Source organism: Pristiophorus japonicus, chromosome 3, assembly GCF_044704955.1.
Source record: "Pristiophorus japonicus isolate sPriJap1 chromosome 3, sPriJap1.hap1, whole genome shotgun sequence".
In the NCBI taxonomy this organism is placed as follows: domain Eukaryota; kingdom Metazoa; phylum Chordata; class Chondrichthyes; family Pristiophoridae; genus Pristiophorus; species Pristiophorus japonicus.
Window position 1 is genome coordinate 152,958,821 of NC_091979.1, and position 19,933 is coordinate 152,978,753.

At 46.1% G+C, this 19,933-nt stretch overlaps 1 protein-coding gene across 2 annotated transcripts in view; it reads left to right on the plus strand.

The window, feature by feature from the left end:
* The first annotated feature begins 14,056 nt into the window (after window positions 1-14,056).
* The window catches only part of coq10b (coenzyme Q10B), a 29,053-nt gene continuing 23,176 nt past the window's right edge, over window positions 14,057-19,933 (plus strand). Inside the window, exon 1 of one of the 2 annotated variants that reach the window (XM_070875917.1) lies at window positions 14,057-14,258. In XM_070875917.1, the coding sequence (XP_070732018.1) occupies window positions 14,161-14,258 (98 nt within the window). In that variant the 5' untranslated portion in view covers window positions 14,057-14,160. The remainder of the gene's footprint in view (window positions 14,259-19,933) is intronic. The other variant, XM_070875918.1, reaches the window with a different exon arrangement.

Consider the following 19,933-nt stretch of genomic DNA (forward strand, 5'->3'; position numbering starts at 1 on the left):
GAATCTGCCGCCATTCAGATAATATTCTGTCTTCGCGTTTTTGCCCCCAAAGTGGATAACCTCACATTTATCCACATTATACTGCATCTGCCATGCATTTGTCCGCTCACCTAACATGTCCAAGTCACCCCGCAGCCTCTTAGCGTCCCCCTTACAGCTCACACTGCCACCCAGTTTAGTGTCATCTGCAATCTTGGAGATATTACACTCAATTCCTTCATCTAAACCATTGATGTATATTGTAAAAAGCTGGGGTCCCAGCACTGAGCCCTGCGGCACTCCACTAGTCACTGCCTGCTATTCTGAAAAGGACCCATTTATCCCGACGCTCTGCTTCCTGTCTGCCAACCAGTTCTTGATCCACATTAGTATATTACCCCCAATATCAGGTGCTTTGATTTTGCACACCAATCTCTTGTGTGGGACCTTGTCAAAAGCCTTTTGAAAGTCCAAATATACCACATCCACTGGTACTCCCTTGTCCACTCTACCAGTTACATCCTCAAAAAATTCCAGAAGATTTGTCAAACATGATTTCCCCTTCCTAAATCCATGCTGACTTGGACTGATCTTGTCACTGCTTTCCAAATGCGCAGCTATTTCATCCTTAATAATTGATTCCAACATTTTCCCCACAACTGATGTCAGGCTAACCGGTCTATAATTACCCGCTTTCTCTCTCCCTCTCTTTTTAAAAAGTGATGTTACATTAGCTACCCTCCAATCGATAGAAACTGATCCAGAGTTGATAGACTGTTGGAAAATGATCACCAATGCATCCACTATTTCTAGGGCTACTTCCTTAAGTACTCTGGGATGCAGACTATCAGGCCCCGGGGATTTATCGGCCTTCAATCCCATCAATTTCCCTAACACAATTTCCTGCCTAATAAGGATATCCTTCAGTTCCTCCTTCTCACCAGACCCTCGGTCCCCTAGTATTTCCAGAAGGTTATTTGTGTCTTCCTTCGTGAAGACAGAACCAAAGTATTTGTTCAATTGATCTGCCATTTCTTTGTTCCCCATTATAATTTCACCTGAATCCAACTGCAAGGGACCTACGTTTGTCTTCACTAATCTTTTTCTCTTCACATATCTATAGAAGCTTTTGCAGTCAGTTTTTATGTTCACGGCAAGCTTCTTCTCGTACTCTATTTTCCTCCTCTTACTAAAACTCTTTGTCCTCCTCTGCTGAATTACAAATTTCTCCCAGTCCTCAGGTTTGCTGCTTTTTCTGGCCCTTTTATATGCCTCTTCCTTGGATTTAACACGATCCTTAATTTCCCTTCTTAGTCACGGTTGAGCCACCTTCCCAGTTTTATTTTTACTCCAGACAGGGATGTACAATTGCTGAAGTTCATCCATGTGATCTTTAAATGTTTGCCATTGCATCTCCACCGTCAACCCTTTAAGTATCATTTGCCAGTCTATCCTAGCCAATTCACACCTCAAACCATCGAAGTTACCTTTCCTTAAATTCAGGACCCTAGTTTTTGAATTAACTGTGTCACTCTCCATCTTAATAAAGAATTCTACCATGTAATGGTCACTCTTCCCCAAGGGGTCTCGCACAACAAGATTGCTAATTAGTCCTTTCTCATTACACATCAACCAATCTAGAATGGCCAGCTCCCTAGTTGGTTCCTCGGCATATTGGTCTAGAAAACCATCCCGAATACACTCCAGGAAATTCTATTCCACTGCATTGCTACCAGTTTGGTTAGCCCAATCAATATGTAGATTAAAGTCACCCATGATAACTGCTGTACCTTTATTGCATGCATCCCTAATTTCTTGTTTGATGCTGTCCCCAACCTTGCTACTACTGTTTGGTGGTCTGTACACAACTCCCACTAGCGTTTTCTGCCCCTTGGTATTCTGTAGCTCCACCCATACCGATTCCACATCATCCAAGCTAATGTCCTTTCTTACTATTGCATTTGTCATGTATCTTACATTATTATATATAACTGTATCCTAACATGTCATACATGACTGTAATAAGATATGACCTGTAACCACCAGCATACCTTACCACCAGGGGTGCACTTGCAAGAGACAGGTATATAAGGACAGGTCTCAGGCAAGTGCAGCATTCCAGAGCTGTGAAATAAAGGTGCAGGTCCAGAGTGACCTTGCCTTCACTACATGCCTTATGTGAATCTGTACTGAGGGGACAGGACTTTACGCATTAATTTCCTCTTTAACCAGCAATGCCACCCCGCCTCCTTTTCCTTTCTGTTTATCCTTCCCAAATGTTGAATACCCCTGGATGTTGAGTTCCCAGCCTTGATCACCCTGGAGCCATGTCTCCGTGATGCCAATTACATCATATCCGTTAACTGCTGTCTACGCAGTTAATTCGTCCACCTTATTCCGAATACTCCTTGCATTGAGGCACAGAGCCTTCAGGCTTGTCTTTCTAACACACTTTGCCCCTTTAGAATTTTGCTGTAATGTGGCCCTCTTTGCTTTTTGCCTTAGGTTTCTCTGCCCTCCACTTTTACTTTTCTTCTTTCTATCTTTTGCTTCTGCCGCCATTCTACTTCCCTCTGTCTCCCTGCATAGGTTCCCATCCCACTGCCATGTTAGTTTAACTCCTCCCCAACAGCACTAGCAAACACTCCCCCTCAGACATTGGTTCTGGTCCTGCCCAGGTGCAGACCGTCCGGTTTGTACTGGTCCCACCTCCCCCAGAACCGGTTCCAATGTCCCAGGAATTTGAATCCCCTCCCCTCTGCACCACTCCTCAAACCACATATTCATCTGAGCTATCCTGCGATTCCTACTCTGACTAGCACGTGACACTGGTAGCAATCCTGAGATTACTACTTTTGAGGTCCTACTTTTTAATTTAGCTCCTCGCTCCCTAAATTCGTCTTGTAGGACCTCATCCCGTTTTTTACCTATATCGTTGGTACCTATATGCACCACGACAACTGGCTGTTTACTCTCCCTTTTCAGAATGCCCTGCACCCGCTCTGAGACATCCTTGACCCTTGCACCAGGAAGGCAACATACCATCCTGGAGTCTCGGTTGCGGCCGTAGAAACGTCTATCTATTCCCCTTACAATTGAATCCCCTATCACTATAGCTCTCCCACTCTTTTTCCTGCCCTTCTGTGCAACAGAGCCACCCACGATGCCATGAACTTGGCTGCTGCTGCCCTCCCCTGATGAGTCATCCTCCCCAACAGTACCCAAAGCGGTGTATCTGTTTTGCAGGGGGATGACCGCAGGGGATCCCTGCACTACCTTCCTTGCACTGCCCTTCCTGTTGGTCACCCATTCCCTATCTGGCTGTGTACCCTTTTCCTGCGGTAAGACCAACTCACTAAACGTGCTATTCACGTCATTCTCAGCATCATGCATGCTCCAGAGTTCATCCAGCCGCAGCTCCAGTGCCGCAATGCAGTCCGTCAGGAGCTGCAGGCGGATGCACTTCCCGCACATGTAGTCGTCAGGGACACCGGAAGCACCCTGACTTCCCACATAGTACAGGAGGAGCGTAACATGTGTCCGAGCTCTCCTGCCATAACTTAACCTTTAGATTAACTTAATTTGGCAACAACAATGCTAAAGGTTACTTATTGATGAAGAAAAAAAGAAAAAAGAAAAACTACTTACCAAGCACCAGCCAATCACTTACCCCCTTGGCTGTGACATCACATTTCGATTTCTTTCTACTTCTTTTTTGCCTTCTCTCCCTGCAGCTGCACCAGCTGGGCCTCTCCGAACTCCCCAGATTGCTAGTCTTGCTGGCCTTTCATAGGCCTCTCCGAACTGCCGCCCGAACTTCCGCCTCTCCGAACTCCCCAGACTGCTGGTCTCGCTGGCCTTTTATAGGCCTCTCCAAACTCCCCGGACTGCTGGTCTCGCTGGCCTTTTATAGGCATCTCCGAATTGCTGCCCGAACTCCCGCCTCTCTGAACTCCAGACACAAGACTCTTAAAGCAAATGCTCAAGGCGGAGCTCCTTCACGGCACATGAGCCAAAAGTGGGCAGCAGAAACGTTACAAGGACACCCTTAAAGCCTCCCTGGTAAAGTGTGACATCACCTGGGAGTCCCTGGCCGAAGACCGCCCAAGGTGGAGAAAGTGCATCTGGGAGGGCGTCGAACTCTTCGAATCTCAACGCCAAGAGCGTGAAGAGGTCACGCGCGGGCAGCAGAAGGAGCGCGCGGCAAACCAGTCCCACCCAACCCTTCCCTCGGCGAATGTCTGTCCCACCTGTGACAGAGTTTGTGGCTCTCGTATTGGACTGTTCAGCCACCAAAGAACTCACTTCAGGAGTGGAAGCAAGTCTTCCTCGATTCCGAGGGACTGCCTGTGATGATGATGATGATGATGTACTATAAATATCAAATCAAAATATTATTTAAAAATTAGGATAGAATGCATGACTTTAAAATGAGGACTGAAATACAATTGCGCACCTGGTCCAATTATCCCCCACCCTTTAAACCTACTTCTCCTGAAGATGACATGTGCAGCATTCTGGGAGAAGGGGATGCAAGAACAGAGATCTGGGGGTGCACGTACACAAATCTTTGAAGGTAGCAGGACAAGTTGAAAAGGCTTTTAAAAGAAGCATATGGGGTCCTTTGTTTTATAAACAGAGGTATAGAGTATAAAAGCATGGAAGTTATGCTAAATATTTCTAAATCACTGGTTAGATCCCAATTGGAGTATTGCATCCAATTCTCGGCACTCCACTTTAGGAAGGATGTCAAGGCCTTACAGAGGGTGTAGAGGAGATTTACGAGAATGGTACCAGAAATCCTGGACTTCAGTTACATGGACAGACTAGAGAAGCTGGTTTTGTTCTCCTTAGAGCGCAGAAGGTTAAGGAGAGATTTAATGGAGATGTTCAAAGTCATGAAGCATTTTGATAGAGTAAATAAGGAGAAACTGTTTCCATTGTAGAAGGGTCCGTAACCACAGGGCACAGATTCAAAGTAACTGGCAAAAGAACCAGAGGAATATTGGAAGAAAATATTTTATGCAGCGAGTTGTTATGATTTGGAATGCATTGCTGGAAAGGATGGTGTAAGCAGATTAAATAATAACTTTCAAAATGGAATTGGATAAACACTTGATTTGGAGGGCTATGGTGAACGGGCAGGGAAGTGGGACTAATTGGATAGCTCTTTCAAAGAGCCGGCACAGGCACGATGGCCTCATTCATGCTGTCCTCTTTATTTGGAGGAGTCCAGCCCATTATTCTACATATTCCTTGTTCAACTGGCCTGAAGGGGTTCGAACCTCCGCCAGTAGACTCTTCTTTACTCTGCTGAATGAGAGGCATTTTCGCTCCTTAAAGGAAGTCCAAATGTAAATATTGGTCAGTTCTGTGATTTAAATTAAGATGAGTCCAACAATATCATGTAGTTATTGTCATGTATCCTATGTGGTTACTGTGTGCACTATTACAAGGTGTGCCACCAAAGGGCACAGCAGTGGGAGACTTGCAGGTTACCTGTACAGGTGTGCCTGGCCTAGTATCAAAGGCAGGCCACCATGTGTGATTCTCACTCTGGACTTAACAAAGGACTAAGGTCACTACAGTTCATAGTACAACACATTGCCGCATGGAGTCATTATCAGAGCATCTAAAGATACAACAATTGGCGACGAGATTACGGACCTTCACGCGAAAATGGCTACCCTTGGTATGTTGCAGCAGTTCCCCGATGGTGATGATTGGGACGCCTTTGTGGAGAGGCTCGACCATTTCTTCACAGCAAACGACCTGGCAGGCGACAACCTGGCCACACTGGCTGATAAGCGCAGAGCTATCCTGCTAACCAGTTGTGGGCCCACTGTCTATGGCCTCGTCAGGGACTTGCTGACACCAGCAAAGACAACGACCAAGATGTACGAGGAGCTCGTAACACTGATCCAAGAGCAACACAAGCCCAAGGAGAGCATCCTCACAGCCAGACACCGGTTCTACACTCAACGATGGCCCGAAGGCTAGGAAATCCCGAAATATGTTGCAGACCTCAGGAGGCTGGCGGCACCGTGTGATTTCGGCAACCACCTCACCGAAGCGCTGCGGGATATTTTTGTAATTGGAATCGGCCATGAGGGCCTTCTTCATAAGCTACTATCTGCAGATACCACAATCATACTGCAGAAGGTCATTTCTGTGAGCCAGGCATTCATGACCTCGACCTGCGGCTCTAGGCAGAGGACTCATCCTCAGGACACAAACCCGGCAAGTACTGTACACAGACTGGCGCCTTTTAGAGGCTGGACTGTAGAACGTGAACCTTCTCAGGGAAGAGAGAACAGGCCCCCGAGTCCCTTAACTCAGAGTCCGCCGAGGGGAGCTAATCGAGTAGTTCCATGCTGGTGTTGTGGAGGGAATCACAGGGCTCACCAGTGCTGTTTTAAAGACTATGTGTGTAAAGGCTGCAGCACAAAGGGCCACCTCCAGCGAATATGTAAGAGAAATGTGACTCACTGTGTTGATGTAGAGTCTGCAGATTATGAAACGATAGGCAGAGAGGCAGCTCAGCCTTATGATGAGGTATATAGCATGTTTACCTGCACCACCGAGTGTTCCCCGTTGAGGATGGAAGTGAAGATAGATGGCATTCCAGTCTTCATGGAAGTGGACACGGGGGCGAGCCAGTCAGTAATGAATGAAGAAACCTTTGAGAGACTCTGGGACAATCAAGCTGAACGACCCAAGTTAGTCTCGGTTCAGGCAAAGCTGCGCACCTACACCGATGAACTTATCCCAGTCGTTGGTAGTGCGGATGTAAAGGTACTCCATGATGGCGTGGTGCACAAGTTACCTCTGTGGATTGTTGCAGGTGATAGACCAATGCTACTCGGAAGAAGGTGGATGGAGAAGATCTATTGGCAGTGGGAAGACTTCACCCCTCCAGCGATCGATGTCCTCTGCGCTTGGAGGCAAAACAAGCCCTCACTTGAGGGTGGACCTGGCACCAGAGAGCAGACCAGCACAGCACCCGAGGCACAGACCGCTCAGCATGACTGTGTGGAGATGATCCGCTGAGATGACCCAAACGCACCCTCCAGGCTCCAGTGGCAGGACTCTGGAGGAAGAAAATCGGATCCAAAGGCGACTTCTTAGCTTCTGTGGCAGAACCCGGGGAGAAGAGGATCACCGCAGTCGATATCGTGGATGGAGGAAAGATGGCGCCCAAACCACAAGGTGAGGCGCTGAAGAAAAAGATGGCGACGGCCAGACCACGTGTTGATGGAGCAACACGTGGCACCAAACGGAGAAGAGGATTGGGGTAAAGAAAGCAAGGCTCTCTTAAAGGAGGCCTGCAACCCATCACACTTAAAGGGACAGTTCCACATTTTCAAACAATGTAAGAGCAACTGGGAGTTAGATGTAAAATGTGCAACTGATGATCAGAGTTGTGTACAGGCAATAAGAATAAAAAGTCGCGCGATCGCAATCGGAGTTACAGGGTAGTTACAATTGTTAAGTCCTATTTCGGGTGGTCAGCTGCATTCGACAACAATCGAGTCAGATACCTTCAATCTTTACATCTTTATTGAAGCAGCTTCGGACCTGTTACCAAACTGCCAGCACAGAGTCTACAGATTCCGAGGCAGGCAGACAAAAGGTCTGCCTATCCTTACAGACGCATCCTTTTTATTCTTACAAACTAGAGGAGGTATGGCCCGCTTCATCAATCACAGTGTGTTACTAGGGCTTCATGAATTAACAGCCTGTTTATCTTTAGAACACTTTGTGCTTTTACGAGCGGAATAGCCCAGCTTAATCACACGAAGCAAATGTGCACCTTATCAAGTCATGGCCATAAACCCTTGTTTATCAGTGATGGTCACATAAGCTACTTTATCCCCTACTTTCTCACGGGAAATCAATTCTGTCTTTTCTTATTTTCTTATTGATTCGTAGAACCATTTTATTAACCCTTTCATGATTCTTCCACCTACATTCACACAATGAGTAATGAAACGATGTGCGATGTAGGACTTCAACTCCATTCAGTCAATACAGCAGGCAGACACCCATCGGGAGCACACAGGTCCAGCGAGCTACCCAATGTAGTAGCCTGCGTCCCTTGGACCAGAGTTATGCACCAAGGAGTGTGGCCACAAGCATCCAATACATATGAGCCGCAGAGCAAGCGATCTCAGGAGGGCAACGGCACCGGTATAGATACCCTGCCCCTGATCGGCTCCACCTCTCAGGCACCCGATGGCACCAACCGCCACAAGCCTGAAAGAGCAAACTGTGCTAAGGTGCAGCCCCCAGACCCCATCGCCACCAAGGCCATACCCGGGAACGAAGGATCACCCACAACAGTTCTTCCAAAGGGGACCGGGACCAGCCAGGATCCCAAGTCAAACAACGTCCAGGCCAGCGAGTCAGCAGTTCCCTGTGCACTGCTAAACAACAGCTCCTCAGGGAGCAGCAGCGACCCAGGGCGCAAAGAAAGGACAGGGAGGTCACAGGCATCTGTGAACCTGCCCGACGCTAGGAGCTACAGCAACAGCCCCAAGAGCAGGCAACTTGAACCAACTGGGTTCCCACTGCCAGCACAGCACCGTGCCGCCACCAGACTGCCTGGACACCATCCAGCAGTTCTGCAACTAGCTTGTCCTTACGCACCGGTTACCGATCCCTTGTACGAATCAAGAATGTATCTCACCAATCGAATGTACTTGCTTCACAATTGAACCACAAATGTAATGCTGTTAATGCAAACTTTTTTTCCTGGACTTGAATGTATATGTATGTAATGAACCTCCGGCAATCTATATGTGGGGGTGGGTCGTGGGTACAGAATGGAGTGGTCATGGACACACAAACAGAAACCACCAGCACTCTACTGCCAACGAAACACCAACCACTCACACAAGATAGAAACGACCCGCCAAGGGTGAACCAGATAGAGCTAAGCCCAGAGCACAGTCAATGCAAAGGCGATTTGCACTAAAAGCTTGGGGGAGAGTAATGTCATGTATCCTACATGGTTACTGTGTGCACTATCACAAGGTGTGCCACCAGAGGGCACAGCAGTGGGAGACTTGCAGGTTACCTGTACAGGGATGTCTGGCCTAGTATAAAAGACAGGCCACCATGATTGATCCTCACTCTGGAGTTATCAATAAAGGACTAAGGTCACTACAATTCAAGTACAACACATTGCCTTGTGGAGTCATTATCAGAGCATCTAAAGATACAACAGTTATTGACTACATTACAGCAATGACTACACATTGCTACATCATCATCATCATCATTAACATCGGCAGTCCCTCAGAATTGAAGACTTGCTTCCACTCTTAGCATGAGTTCTTAGGTGGCTGCACAGTCCAATACGAGAACCACAATCTCTATCACAGGTGGGACAGACACTGGTTGAAGGGAAGGGTGGGCAGGGAGCCTGGTTTGCCGCATGCTCCTTCCGCTGCCTGAGCTTGATTTCTGCATGATCTCGGCGATGATACTCGAGGAGCTCAGCGCCCTCCCGGATGCACTTCCTCCACTTAGGGCGGTCTTTGGCCAGGGACTCCCAGGTGTCAGTGGGGATGTTGCACTTTATCAGGGAGGCTTTGAGGGTGTCCTTGTAACATTTCCGCTGCCCATCTTTGGCTCGTTTGCCGTGGACGACTTCCGAGTAGAGCGCTTGCTTTGAAAGTCTCGTGTCCGGCATGCGAACTATGTGGCCTGCCCAGCGGAGCTGATCAAGTGTGGTCAGTGCTTCAATGCTGGGGATGTTGGCCTGGATGAGGACGCTAATGTTAGTGCGTCTGTCCTCCCAAGGGATTTGTAGAATCTTGCGAAGACATCATTGGTGGTATTTCTCCAGCAACTTGATGTGTCTACTGTACATGGTCCACGTCTCTGAGCCATACAGCAGGGCGGGTATTACTGCGGCCCTGTAGACCATGAGCTTGGTGACAGTTTTGAGGGCATGGTCTTCAAACACTCTTTTCCGAAGGAGGCCGAAGGCTGCACTGGCGCACTGGAGGTAGTGTTGGATCTCGTCGTCAATGCCAGCTCTTGTTGATAGGAGGCTCCCGAGATAAGGGAAATGGTCCATGTTGTCCAGGGCCGCGCCGTGGATCTTGATGTCTGGGGCTAAGTGCTGAGCGGCGAGGACAAGCTGATGGAGTACCTTTGTCTTACTGATGTTTAGTGTAAGGCCCATGCTTTCATATGCCTCGGTAAATACGTCGACTATATCCTGGAGTTCACCGTCTGTGTGTGCACAGACGCAGGCGTCGTCCACGTACTGTAGCTCAACGACAGAGGTTGGAGTGGTCTTGGACCTGGCCTGGAGACGGTGAAGGTTGAACAGCTTCCCACTGGTTCTGTAGTTTAGTTCCACTCCGGCGGGGAGCTTGTCAACTGTGAGGTGGAGCATGGCAGCGAGAAAGATTAAGAAGGTTGGGGCGATGACGCAGCCCTGCTTGACCCTGGTCCGGACGTGGATTGGGTCTATGATGGATCCGTTGGTAAGGATCATCGCCTGCATGTCATCGTGGAGGATGGTGATGTACTTTTGGGGGTATCCAAAATGGAGGAGGACACTCCATAGACACCTCGCGGTTGACAGGGTCAAAGGTCTTTGTAAGGTCGAAGAAGGCCATATATAAGGACTTGTCCCCTTTTTTAAAGATGGTCACGATCACTGCATCTCTAAGATCTCCCGGCATGCTCTCCTCCTTCCAGATGAGAGAGATGAGGTCATGTATTCGCAGCAGCAGTGCCTCTCCGCCATACTTCAGTGCCTCAGCAGGGATTCCATCCGCTCCCGTAGGTGGAGGTTACACCTTATTCTGGAAAGGTAAACCAGAGGCAGAACGCCATCTCCACGGAGTCGGCTTCGCCATCAAAAACGAGCTGGTCGACCGCCTCAAAGACTCCCCCTGCGGGGCTAGCGAACACCTCATGACGCTTTGACTCACCCTATCCCGAACCAGTGCACCACTGTCATCATTGCATACGCACCAATACTCGATGCAGCAGTTGAGGCCAAAGAGGGTTTTTACTCCAACCTCGAAAAATCCCTTAGCTGTGTCCCCACGAGTGACAAACTGATCCTCCTCAGCGACTTCAACGCGAGGGTCGGCAAGGACACAGACCTCTGGGGAGGAGTCATTGGCAGAGAGGGGTAGGGAAAGCCAACTCCAGCGGTACCCTACCCCTGACAAAATGTCTAGAGCATGGACTTGTCATCACCAACACCTTGTTCTGCCAGAGGGACAAATACAAGGCATGGTGGCAACACCCTTGCTCCAAACACTGGCACCTGCTCCACTATGTCATCATCCGAGCCAGGGACAGCAAGGATTTGCGCATCAGCCGTGCTAGGACAGGAGCTGATGACTACTGGACAGTCCATCTCTTAATCCGATCCATCATTGACATCAACATAGCCCCAAAGTGAAGGGGGCAGCAGAAGCAGTGTCGCAACAAAGTCAATGCCGGGGCACTTAAGGACCCAGCTAAGAGAGCCTTTTACAGTCAGCGCCTCACGGCTAACCTGGCGTGCCTTGATGACCCCGAGATGCAGAATGCCCACAGCGCTTGGTCTGCCCTTCAGGCCTCCATAACCATTGTCTGCAAATAGACACTCGTTCACTCAACCAGGAAACACCAGGACTGGTTTGGTGAGAATGATCTAGAGATTCAAGAGCTAATAGATTGCAAGCACAGGGCATTTCTGAGCCTTAACCAACTCTGGAGCAGCAAAGCAGCATGACAGACGGCCAAAGGCTAGGGTCCAACAAAAATCCCAGGATGTAAAGAACAAGTGGTGGATGGAGAAAGCACAGGAGTTACAGCAGCTGGTCGACAGCCATGATGTGTGAGGATTCTTCATCACAGTCAAGGCCACCTACGGCCCAAACACCCAAGGCCCCACCCCGCTGCTGGACAAGAACGGAGAAACACTCATCAAGGACACCGAGGCAGTCAGGGCCCGCTGGAAGGAGCACTTCGAAGATCTCCCCAATCGAGACTCTGCCTTTGACTTGAGTGTTCTCGATTCCATTCCGCAACATGCTAACCGCCACCACCTCAGTGAGACCCCAACACTGCACGAGGTAGAAAAAGCCATAAGACAGCTAAAAAACAACATCCTAACAGTACAACAATGATTACACTTCAAAAATACTTCATCGGCTGTAAAGCGCTTTTGGATATCCTGAGGTCATGAAAGGTAACATAAGAACATTAAAAAAAGGAGCAGGAGTAGGCCATTTGGCCCCTCGAGCCTGCTCCACCATTTACTAAGATCATGGCTGATCTGATCTTGGCCTCATCTCCACTTCCCTGCGCGCTCCCCATAACCCTTGACTCCCTTAGATGTTAGATAAATGCAAGTCTTTCTTGTACACAATGATTTCTAAGTACCTTTTCTCGGTCTGCTTAATAATATTAGCAGTATATAAGGCCACTATTTATAAAACACAATGGGGCACTGATATTATAATGTTATATTAATTAATCTTGGCTGGTAATTAACATTGGATCAGACAACGTTTCTTTCTATGTGTTATGATTTTGATTATCCTGATAGCAAATGAGAGAATGATTTATGCATGAGATGTTCAGAATGTTATTTAATTAGGGGAAACAAATTGGAAATGTAGATGAAACTGTGGGTAGCTAAAATGAAACTAATCAGAAGTAGAATATTCGATTTTATTGAGTAAAGGCAAGTAAGCTTTGTGAATTGTAGAAGTGGAAGACTCCAGTTAATGGTACAAGTTATTCTTTCAAACCTTTTGACTTTTCAAATCCCTTTTAAATTTATAAGCCTAAAAGGATAGGAATTTGAGATTTCCTTTAACAACCATTAAACCTGCATTATGTTTTAAATATGTCAATATATAAGGACTGTCAAATCGATGTGGTTGGAACTGGCCTGAGAGTGGATCATATCTGTTTTTCAGGTCATCCCATAATATAAATTATGTCACGTACATCTGAGTGCTCTATGACAAACTATTGATTTGTCCAACATGTCAGGGACACCTACACAACTCACCTAAGCCTGATGGTGCTTTAGAAAGTCAATTACTAGTCTCTCCTTAGCTATTGTTGCATGTCTCCTGGTAGCCAGCCAAGAGTGTTGTGGCAGTGGTTAGGAGCAGACACAAGCTTTACTTCTTGAATGAAGGGTAGATGTCGACTGCTGAGGGCCAACACAGGGTGTAATATAAGGAAGAATAAGTAGGTGCATTCCCTCACTGATGCGCCTAGAAATCGGGTTTGCTTTGGACTCGCGTGAGAAAGACCATGGCACATTGTGTTGTGGTTTCAAAGTATGTACGGAATCCTATTTTTTTAAACTCTCACATGATGTGAAAGCATTCAATAATACTCTAATTGTGATGCCAGCGGTAAGAATAAATTGCAGGGAGTAATCTAAAACGATGGACTGTTTTACACCTTTAAACATCTGTAAAACACAGCTTCCTATTAGCATCCTTGAGCCTAACCACAAACCCAACAAAATATCTTGGGTTCCAATTATACTCTTCCTGTCGAGACTTGTTTCGCAAATCGTAGATTTGGGGCACGTACAATTCGCGTACTTCGACAGAACTGAACACACATCTGTTTTCCCAACTTGCCATTTTCACAATTTTATTGCTTTCGATAAAAGTGCTGCATTTTAATTGTTTAGAATGTTAGTTCATTTCCTGATTATTAAATATATTTTTCAGTTGTTTTTTCCTCTTGGGGAATTGTATAGGGGCATTTTACCGCCAAACTTTATATTATGTGTAAGGCAATAGTTTAATTCCGGCTGTCTGAACGCGTATTGAACATAAATGTTGGTCATATTTGGAGGGTATTTTTAAAAGCAGTTACCATATATGTCTAAGGCATGTTTGTCTCGAGGTGATCGGAACCCTGGCAGCGCCGCCGAATCCCGTGACAAACCTTTACACAACCTTCCAGTGGAAACATTGTGATGTCACTGGATTGACGTCCCGCGTAGCTCAGCAACCCAGCCCCATCCCCCACAGGACATGGCGGCCCAGCCAATCGGGCGGCAGGGCTGTGGCGGAGAAGGCAGGGCCAGAGGGCGGCTGGGTCAGGTGGCGGCGCTGCGAGTTCGAACGGCCGTTTGACGTCAGGGAGCGGGCGGGCAGACAGCCGGCCTTCACAAAGGGGGAAATGGCGAGGAGCGGCAGGCCTCTGAGGAAGGCGCTGTGCGATGTGTTCGAGTTTCCCGTCTACTTTGCCCGGGAGAGGCAGGTCAAGCACACCGTAAGGTAGCCTTTCTGGCAGCGTTTATCCGTTTTCCGGCGTTAGCACGCCACCCTCTCCCGGGCCGCCGACCTTGGGAAGTTTGAGGATCGCTTTCGGTTTTTGATTCTAAAGGTCGGATGGCTTTTTCAGTTCGGGGCCGTTGGCTGCGAGCGGATATTCGCTCCGGCCAGCCGGGTGCATGGGAAAGGAAGGGAGTCCCATGAAGCATAACAGGAGCTGCAGCTGAAAGACTGGGCCACAATTGTCATTTATTTGAGGGGGGTGGAGGTCAGAGCGCGACTTTTAAACTGCAGCAATTGGTCAGCTTCACGCAATTGGCAATCATCTGGTTACACCCTGGCGCATCAGCTCATTTATTGTTTCAAGATCCTATTAGAAAGATCTGTTTAAAATTATATATATATTCATCATTGCAGTGCTTAAATAGAACAACGATCGTTTTTGTAGCAGCGTCCACTACAAATGAAATTATTTAAAATGATTCAAATAATGGGGTGGAAACAGCAATCGACCACTATTTTCTTCGTAAAAGTGGGTGACTAAGTTCTGTTATGGGTAAAATAATTGTCTTTCGTTGTGTGGTGTAAGATTTTATAAATACACAATTTTGAAACCGATCTCAATAATACCAAGCGCTAACCAATATGTTTTATATCATAAATTGATAAGCGAGAATAGAAAGGTAATTAACAATCAAGGGCCCAAATTAAAACTACACTGCTGCCTTAGATGCTTTAAAAGCTTCTATGACATGTGTATCTTGTGGAAGTGTCTTTTTTCACCCTGGTCCGTTCTTCCTGAAATATCTGTTTAAAAAAATGTTCCTACCTCAAGTTCTTTTTTTGAAGTATTTCTGTCCCTTTTGTGAATTTGTGGTTTAAATGTATTTATATAACTGAGTGCTGCAATGGTGATGCCCAGACTTCCAAGCTGAAGAACGGAGCCTTGCAATTGTTTCTGGGGTGGGGCAGAACTACAACCTGATTCAATTATATGAATTGAGGGTGGAGGGTGGGGGTGGGGGATGACAAACTGATGCATTTATAAGAATTGAGGGTGGGGGGAGGAACTACAACCTGATGCAATTATATGAATTAAGCAATAAGTACTAGATAATATGTGGAACTGGCAATTATGTGGGGAAAAAAATTAAGAGTGCAGATAGAATCATTAAACTACTGTCCTCCGTTGCGATATTTAGATTGCGTTTAGTAAAGGTGCAGTATTATTTAAATTGTATTACAAGCATTGCTTTTTTTCTTCCATTTTGCTCAACTTTGATTTTAAGCAGCATGCTGATGGCATTATTGGTGCCCCTATCTTGAAAGAACTGAAATTACAACAAAAATATTCTATAACTGTTCTGATAAATGAAGACATTTCAGAGCACTTTACAGGGTGGTGGACACTGAACAGGATGGAGAAAGAGAAGAAATGGTCAAGGGATGAAATAGGAGAGGAGGGTTATCATCATAGGCAGTTCCTCGGAATCGAGGAAAACTTGCTTCCATTCTGAAAATGAGTCCTTAGGTCCAATATGAGAACCACAGTCCCTGTCACAGGTGGGACAGATAGTCGTTGAGGGAAAGGGTGGGTGGGACAGGTTTGCCGCATGCTCTTTGCGCTGCCTGCGCTTGATTTCTGCCTGCGCTTGATTTCTGCATGCTCAGGATGTAAGCACAGTTAGAAAAAAAAAGTATTTAAAGCTATTAAAATCAAAATATAAAATTATATTGGGGGGATGGGGATGTTGAAGGAGGAAGTTCTAGAGAGCAGATATGTAATGTTTTGTAGGTGGAGTTTTACTGTGCATCTTGGCTGTGTTATACCTGACCTGTGCTAGGTGCCTCAATTGGAAAATGTTCCATATTCCAGCACTAACATTCCTCACCTTGATGAGCAAACAAGAGGAAAAAACACTGGGGATAATTCAGCATTAACTTGTTTAAATTCAGTTTCCTCTATGTTTGGACTCTGTCTTCAGTATCCATTAGGTCATCGGTACTATGAGTTATAACTATATCTCCTTTGGGTTACACCCATCTTGTGCACTATTCTCATACCAGGAGGCAGGTAGGCAACCAGGTTGCTGTGCTTTTGAGCTGATTGCTTGGAGTGCCAGATAGTAGCATGTGGTGACTTCCCCATTGTAATCTTCTATTCCTGTGGTCATGTGTGCAGATGGTTCGGGTGAGATAGGAACTTAATACATGGGAACTCATCAGCAGGAGTCTGTATCTTCAGCAAAGCATCTTGCTGCTAGTTATATTTGAACATTTTACCTTTTGCTTCTCTTTGGTAGTGGTATAAATTGGGAGCATCAAAAACACTATCTGTAATACTGCTAAAACCTTTCTTTGGTATTCAAATGTAGAATTGGTCAGCATTAATAAACTCAGTATTTCACCATGCAGCCTGAGAGTCTGTGATCAATATTTGTGTGAATGTCCTTAACTAATTGTGAATGAACACATGGGTATACATAATTTTTGACTGAGACAGTAGCCTGCAAAAATGGTGGCATAGAATTGAAAGTTACAGTAAAACCAAGAATCCTGTCTGTCCCCACCCTCAAAAAAAAAGTGTAAGTAAGCACTATTCACAAGCTTCAACAATAACAACTTGAATTTATATAATGTAATAAAATATCCCAAGGTGCTTCACAGAAATGTAATGAGACAAAAATTGACAGAGCCAAAGAAGGAAACATTAGGACAGGTTGATCAATGAGGTTAGTTTTAAGGAACATTGCCAAGGAGGAGAGAGAGAGGTTTAAGGAGGGAATTCCACAGTTTAGGGCCTAGAAGGAAGACGGTACAGCCACCAATGATGGAGTGAAGGAAGTCAGGGATGCAAAAGGGGCCAGAGTTGATGCAATGCAGAGAACTCGGGCAGGAGGAGGTCAGAGATAAGGAGGGACAAGGTGTGAGAGATTTGAACATGGGGATCATCATTTTAAATTGAGGCATTGGTGAACCAGGAGCCAATGTAGGTCAGTGAACACAGGATTGATGGGTAAACGGGACTTGGTGCAAGTTAGGATAAAGCCAGCTCCGTTTTGGATGAACTTAAGTTTACGGAAGTGTCGGTAGCTCAATGTCACACAGGACCCCGAGGTTGCTAACAATCTGGTTCAGCCTGAGACAGCGGCTCGGGAGGAGAATGGAATAGGTGGCTAGGGATCAAAGCTTGTCGCGTGGTCTGAAGACTTTGATCTTCCCAATAGGAAGAAATTTCTGCTTGTCCGGGCCTGGACAATACAGGCAGTGGAGGGGTCGAGAGGTGGTGGTGAGGTAGAGTTGGGTGTCTGCAGAGTATGGAACCTGATGTGTTTTCGATGAGGTTTTTTCTTATGCTGGCTATTTTTCACAATGATACCTAAAAGAATCTGCATTGGGGATAATATTGCTAGCAAGCTTTGGTCACTCTTAACTAGAGAAGAAAAATTACATTTGCTTATATTTATTGTCTTAATTCTCTCCACACCTTAAATTGAAATCTTCATGACTCCTTGGAACTTCAGTCTAATTTTAACTTGCAAAACATTATTTACCTTGTACAGTTCCAATAATATCACATTGCTTTACATATAATAGCGCCCTTCTGTTCTATTAAAGAACTAGCTCCTTTTGTTTGTCCTGGATTGTATTCCTGTATTACAAAGTACCATAGACGTCAGAGAGTGAGAGATATCTGATTTTATGTAGTGGCAATGTTGTGCAATGTGACCAGTTGGTAACTCAATAGTGACACAAAAGTTTGCTTAAACCTTAATGCATGTTTTACTTGGCATACAAATGTAAAATTGACATTGCTTTGGTTTAACACTTTACGTTTGCATCATAGTTTGTAGCATAAACTTGTAGAATTAGGGTTTTGTCCAGATAGAACATGTGATGTACTGTAAAGGGTATTGAGTACCTCATTACAAGTTTTCTTGTTTTTATTTTTAATTAAGTAGTTGCTGCTCAGGAAAATGGTCGATTTGAGAACCACCTTCAGTCTTAATTGTAATTGGAGCTTGTCATACAGTCTGTATAAATGTTTGAAAAGTTGTTTTGACAGTTTTAAAAAATAAAAGTAATTAAACTCTTCTAACCCACAGTTTTATATTGTTTAAAAGTTGCAAGGGCAGAGCAGTGCATGAAGCAGTCAGGCTGCACCCAGACCACTTGCATTGTGTTGCGGAGCTGGCCAAAAGGAGGTCAATAAGAACTGTCAATGGTGACTTGACTACTTCCCCTCTCCTCCTCCTCCCCCTCCTCCACCCTCCCCCTGCCAACCACGATTTGTTCTCCTCTGAGCAGCATCTGGCCTCCTTTCCTCTGTCTCCCTTCCTGTCCCTCAATCAGGATCAGCAGCGTGCCATATGCTTGTGCCATTAGAGCACCATCTTAAATACAGTAAAGCACTAGTTTTACATTCAAGTCTTGGAGTGATGTGCCTACTTTACTCTCATATTCTGGTAAAACCAACTACGCTGAATGCTGGGTTTGCTGTTCCTGGGAATGGGATGATGGAGGATGAGACTGCAAGAGATGATTGAATAGCCAAAAGTTTTTCCAAGTGTAAGATCCTACCTTGAAATGTTAAGAGCTTTTTAAAAAATGTGTTCATGGTATGTGGGTGTTGCTGGCAAGGCCACCAACTATTGCCCACCCCTAATTGCCCTTGAGAAGGTGGTTGTGAACTGCCACTTTGAACCACTGCAGTCTGCATGGTGAAGGTACTCCCATAGTGCTGTGAAGTAGGGAGTTCTAGAATTTTGACCCAGCGACAATGAAGCAACTGCGAAGTGCCTGCTGCCCTTGTCCTAAGTGATAGAGGTCATGGGTTTGGGAGGTGCTGTCGGAGAAGCCTTGGTGAGTTGCTACAGTGTATCTTGTAGATAATATACACTGCAGCCACGGTGCACCAGTGGTGGTGGATGGGGTGCCAATCAAGCGGGCTGCTTTGTCTTGGATGGCGTCAAGCTTCTTGAGTGTTGTTGAAGCTGCACTCATCCAGGCAAGTGGAGAGTATTCCCTTGTGCTTCTGACTTACGCCTTGTAGATGGTAGAAAAGCTTTGGGGAGTCACAAAGTGAGTCACTTGCTGCAGAATACCCAGCCTTTGACCTGCTCTTGTAGCTGCAGTATTTATGTGGCTGGTCCAGTTAAGTTTCTGGTCAATGGTGACCTCCAGGATGTTGATGCTGGGAGATTTGGTGATTGTAATGCCGTTGAATGTCATGGGGTGGTTGTTAGACTCTTGCTTGTTAGAAATGGTCAAGCCTGAACGTCACCCAGGTCTTGCTGCATGTGGGCACGGACTGCTCCATTATCTCAGGAGTTGCAAATGCAACTGAACACTGCTTCAACAAACATCCCACTTCTGACATGATGGGGGGTAAGGTCATTGATGCAACAGCTAAAGATAGTTAGGCTGAGGACCTTGTGCAGTGATGTCCTGGGGCTCCAACAACCACAGCCATTTTCCTCTGTCTCCAGCCAGTGGATTGTGTTGAGATTTTGACATCTGAAATTTTTCTTCTCCCTCTTTCCCTTCCTCCCCCAATGTCCTGTACAGTTGAAAGGGTGCTTGTACCTTACCAAAGTATGAACTGAGACATGGCAAGCTATTTTGTAATAGAAGCCATCACTGAGGAGCTGAAACTTGTCCACATTGGATAATATGCT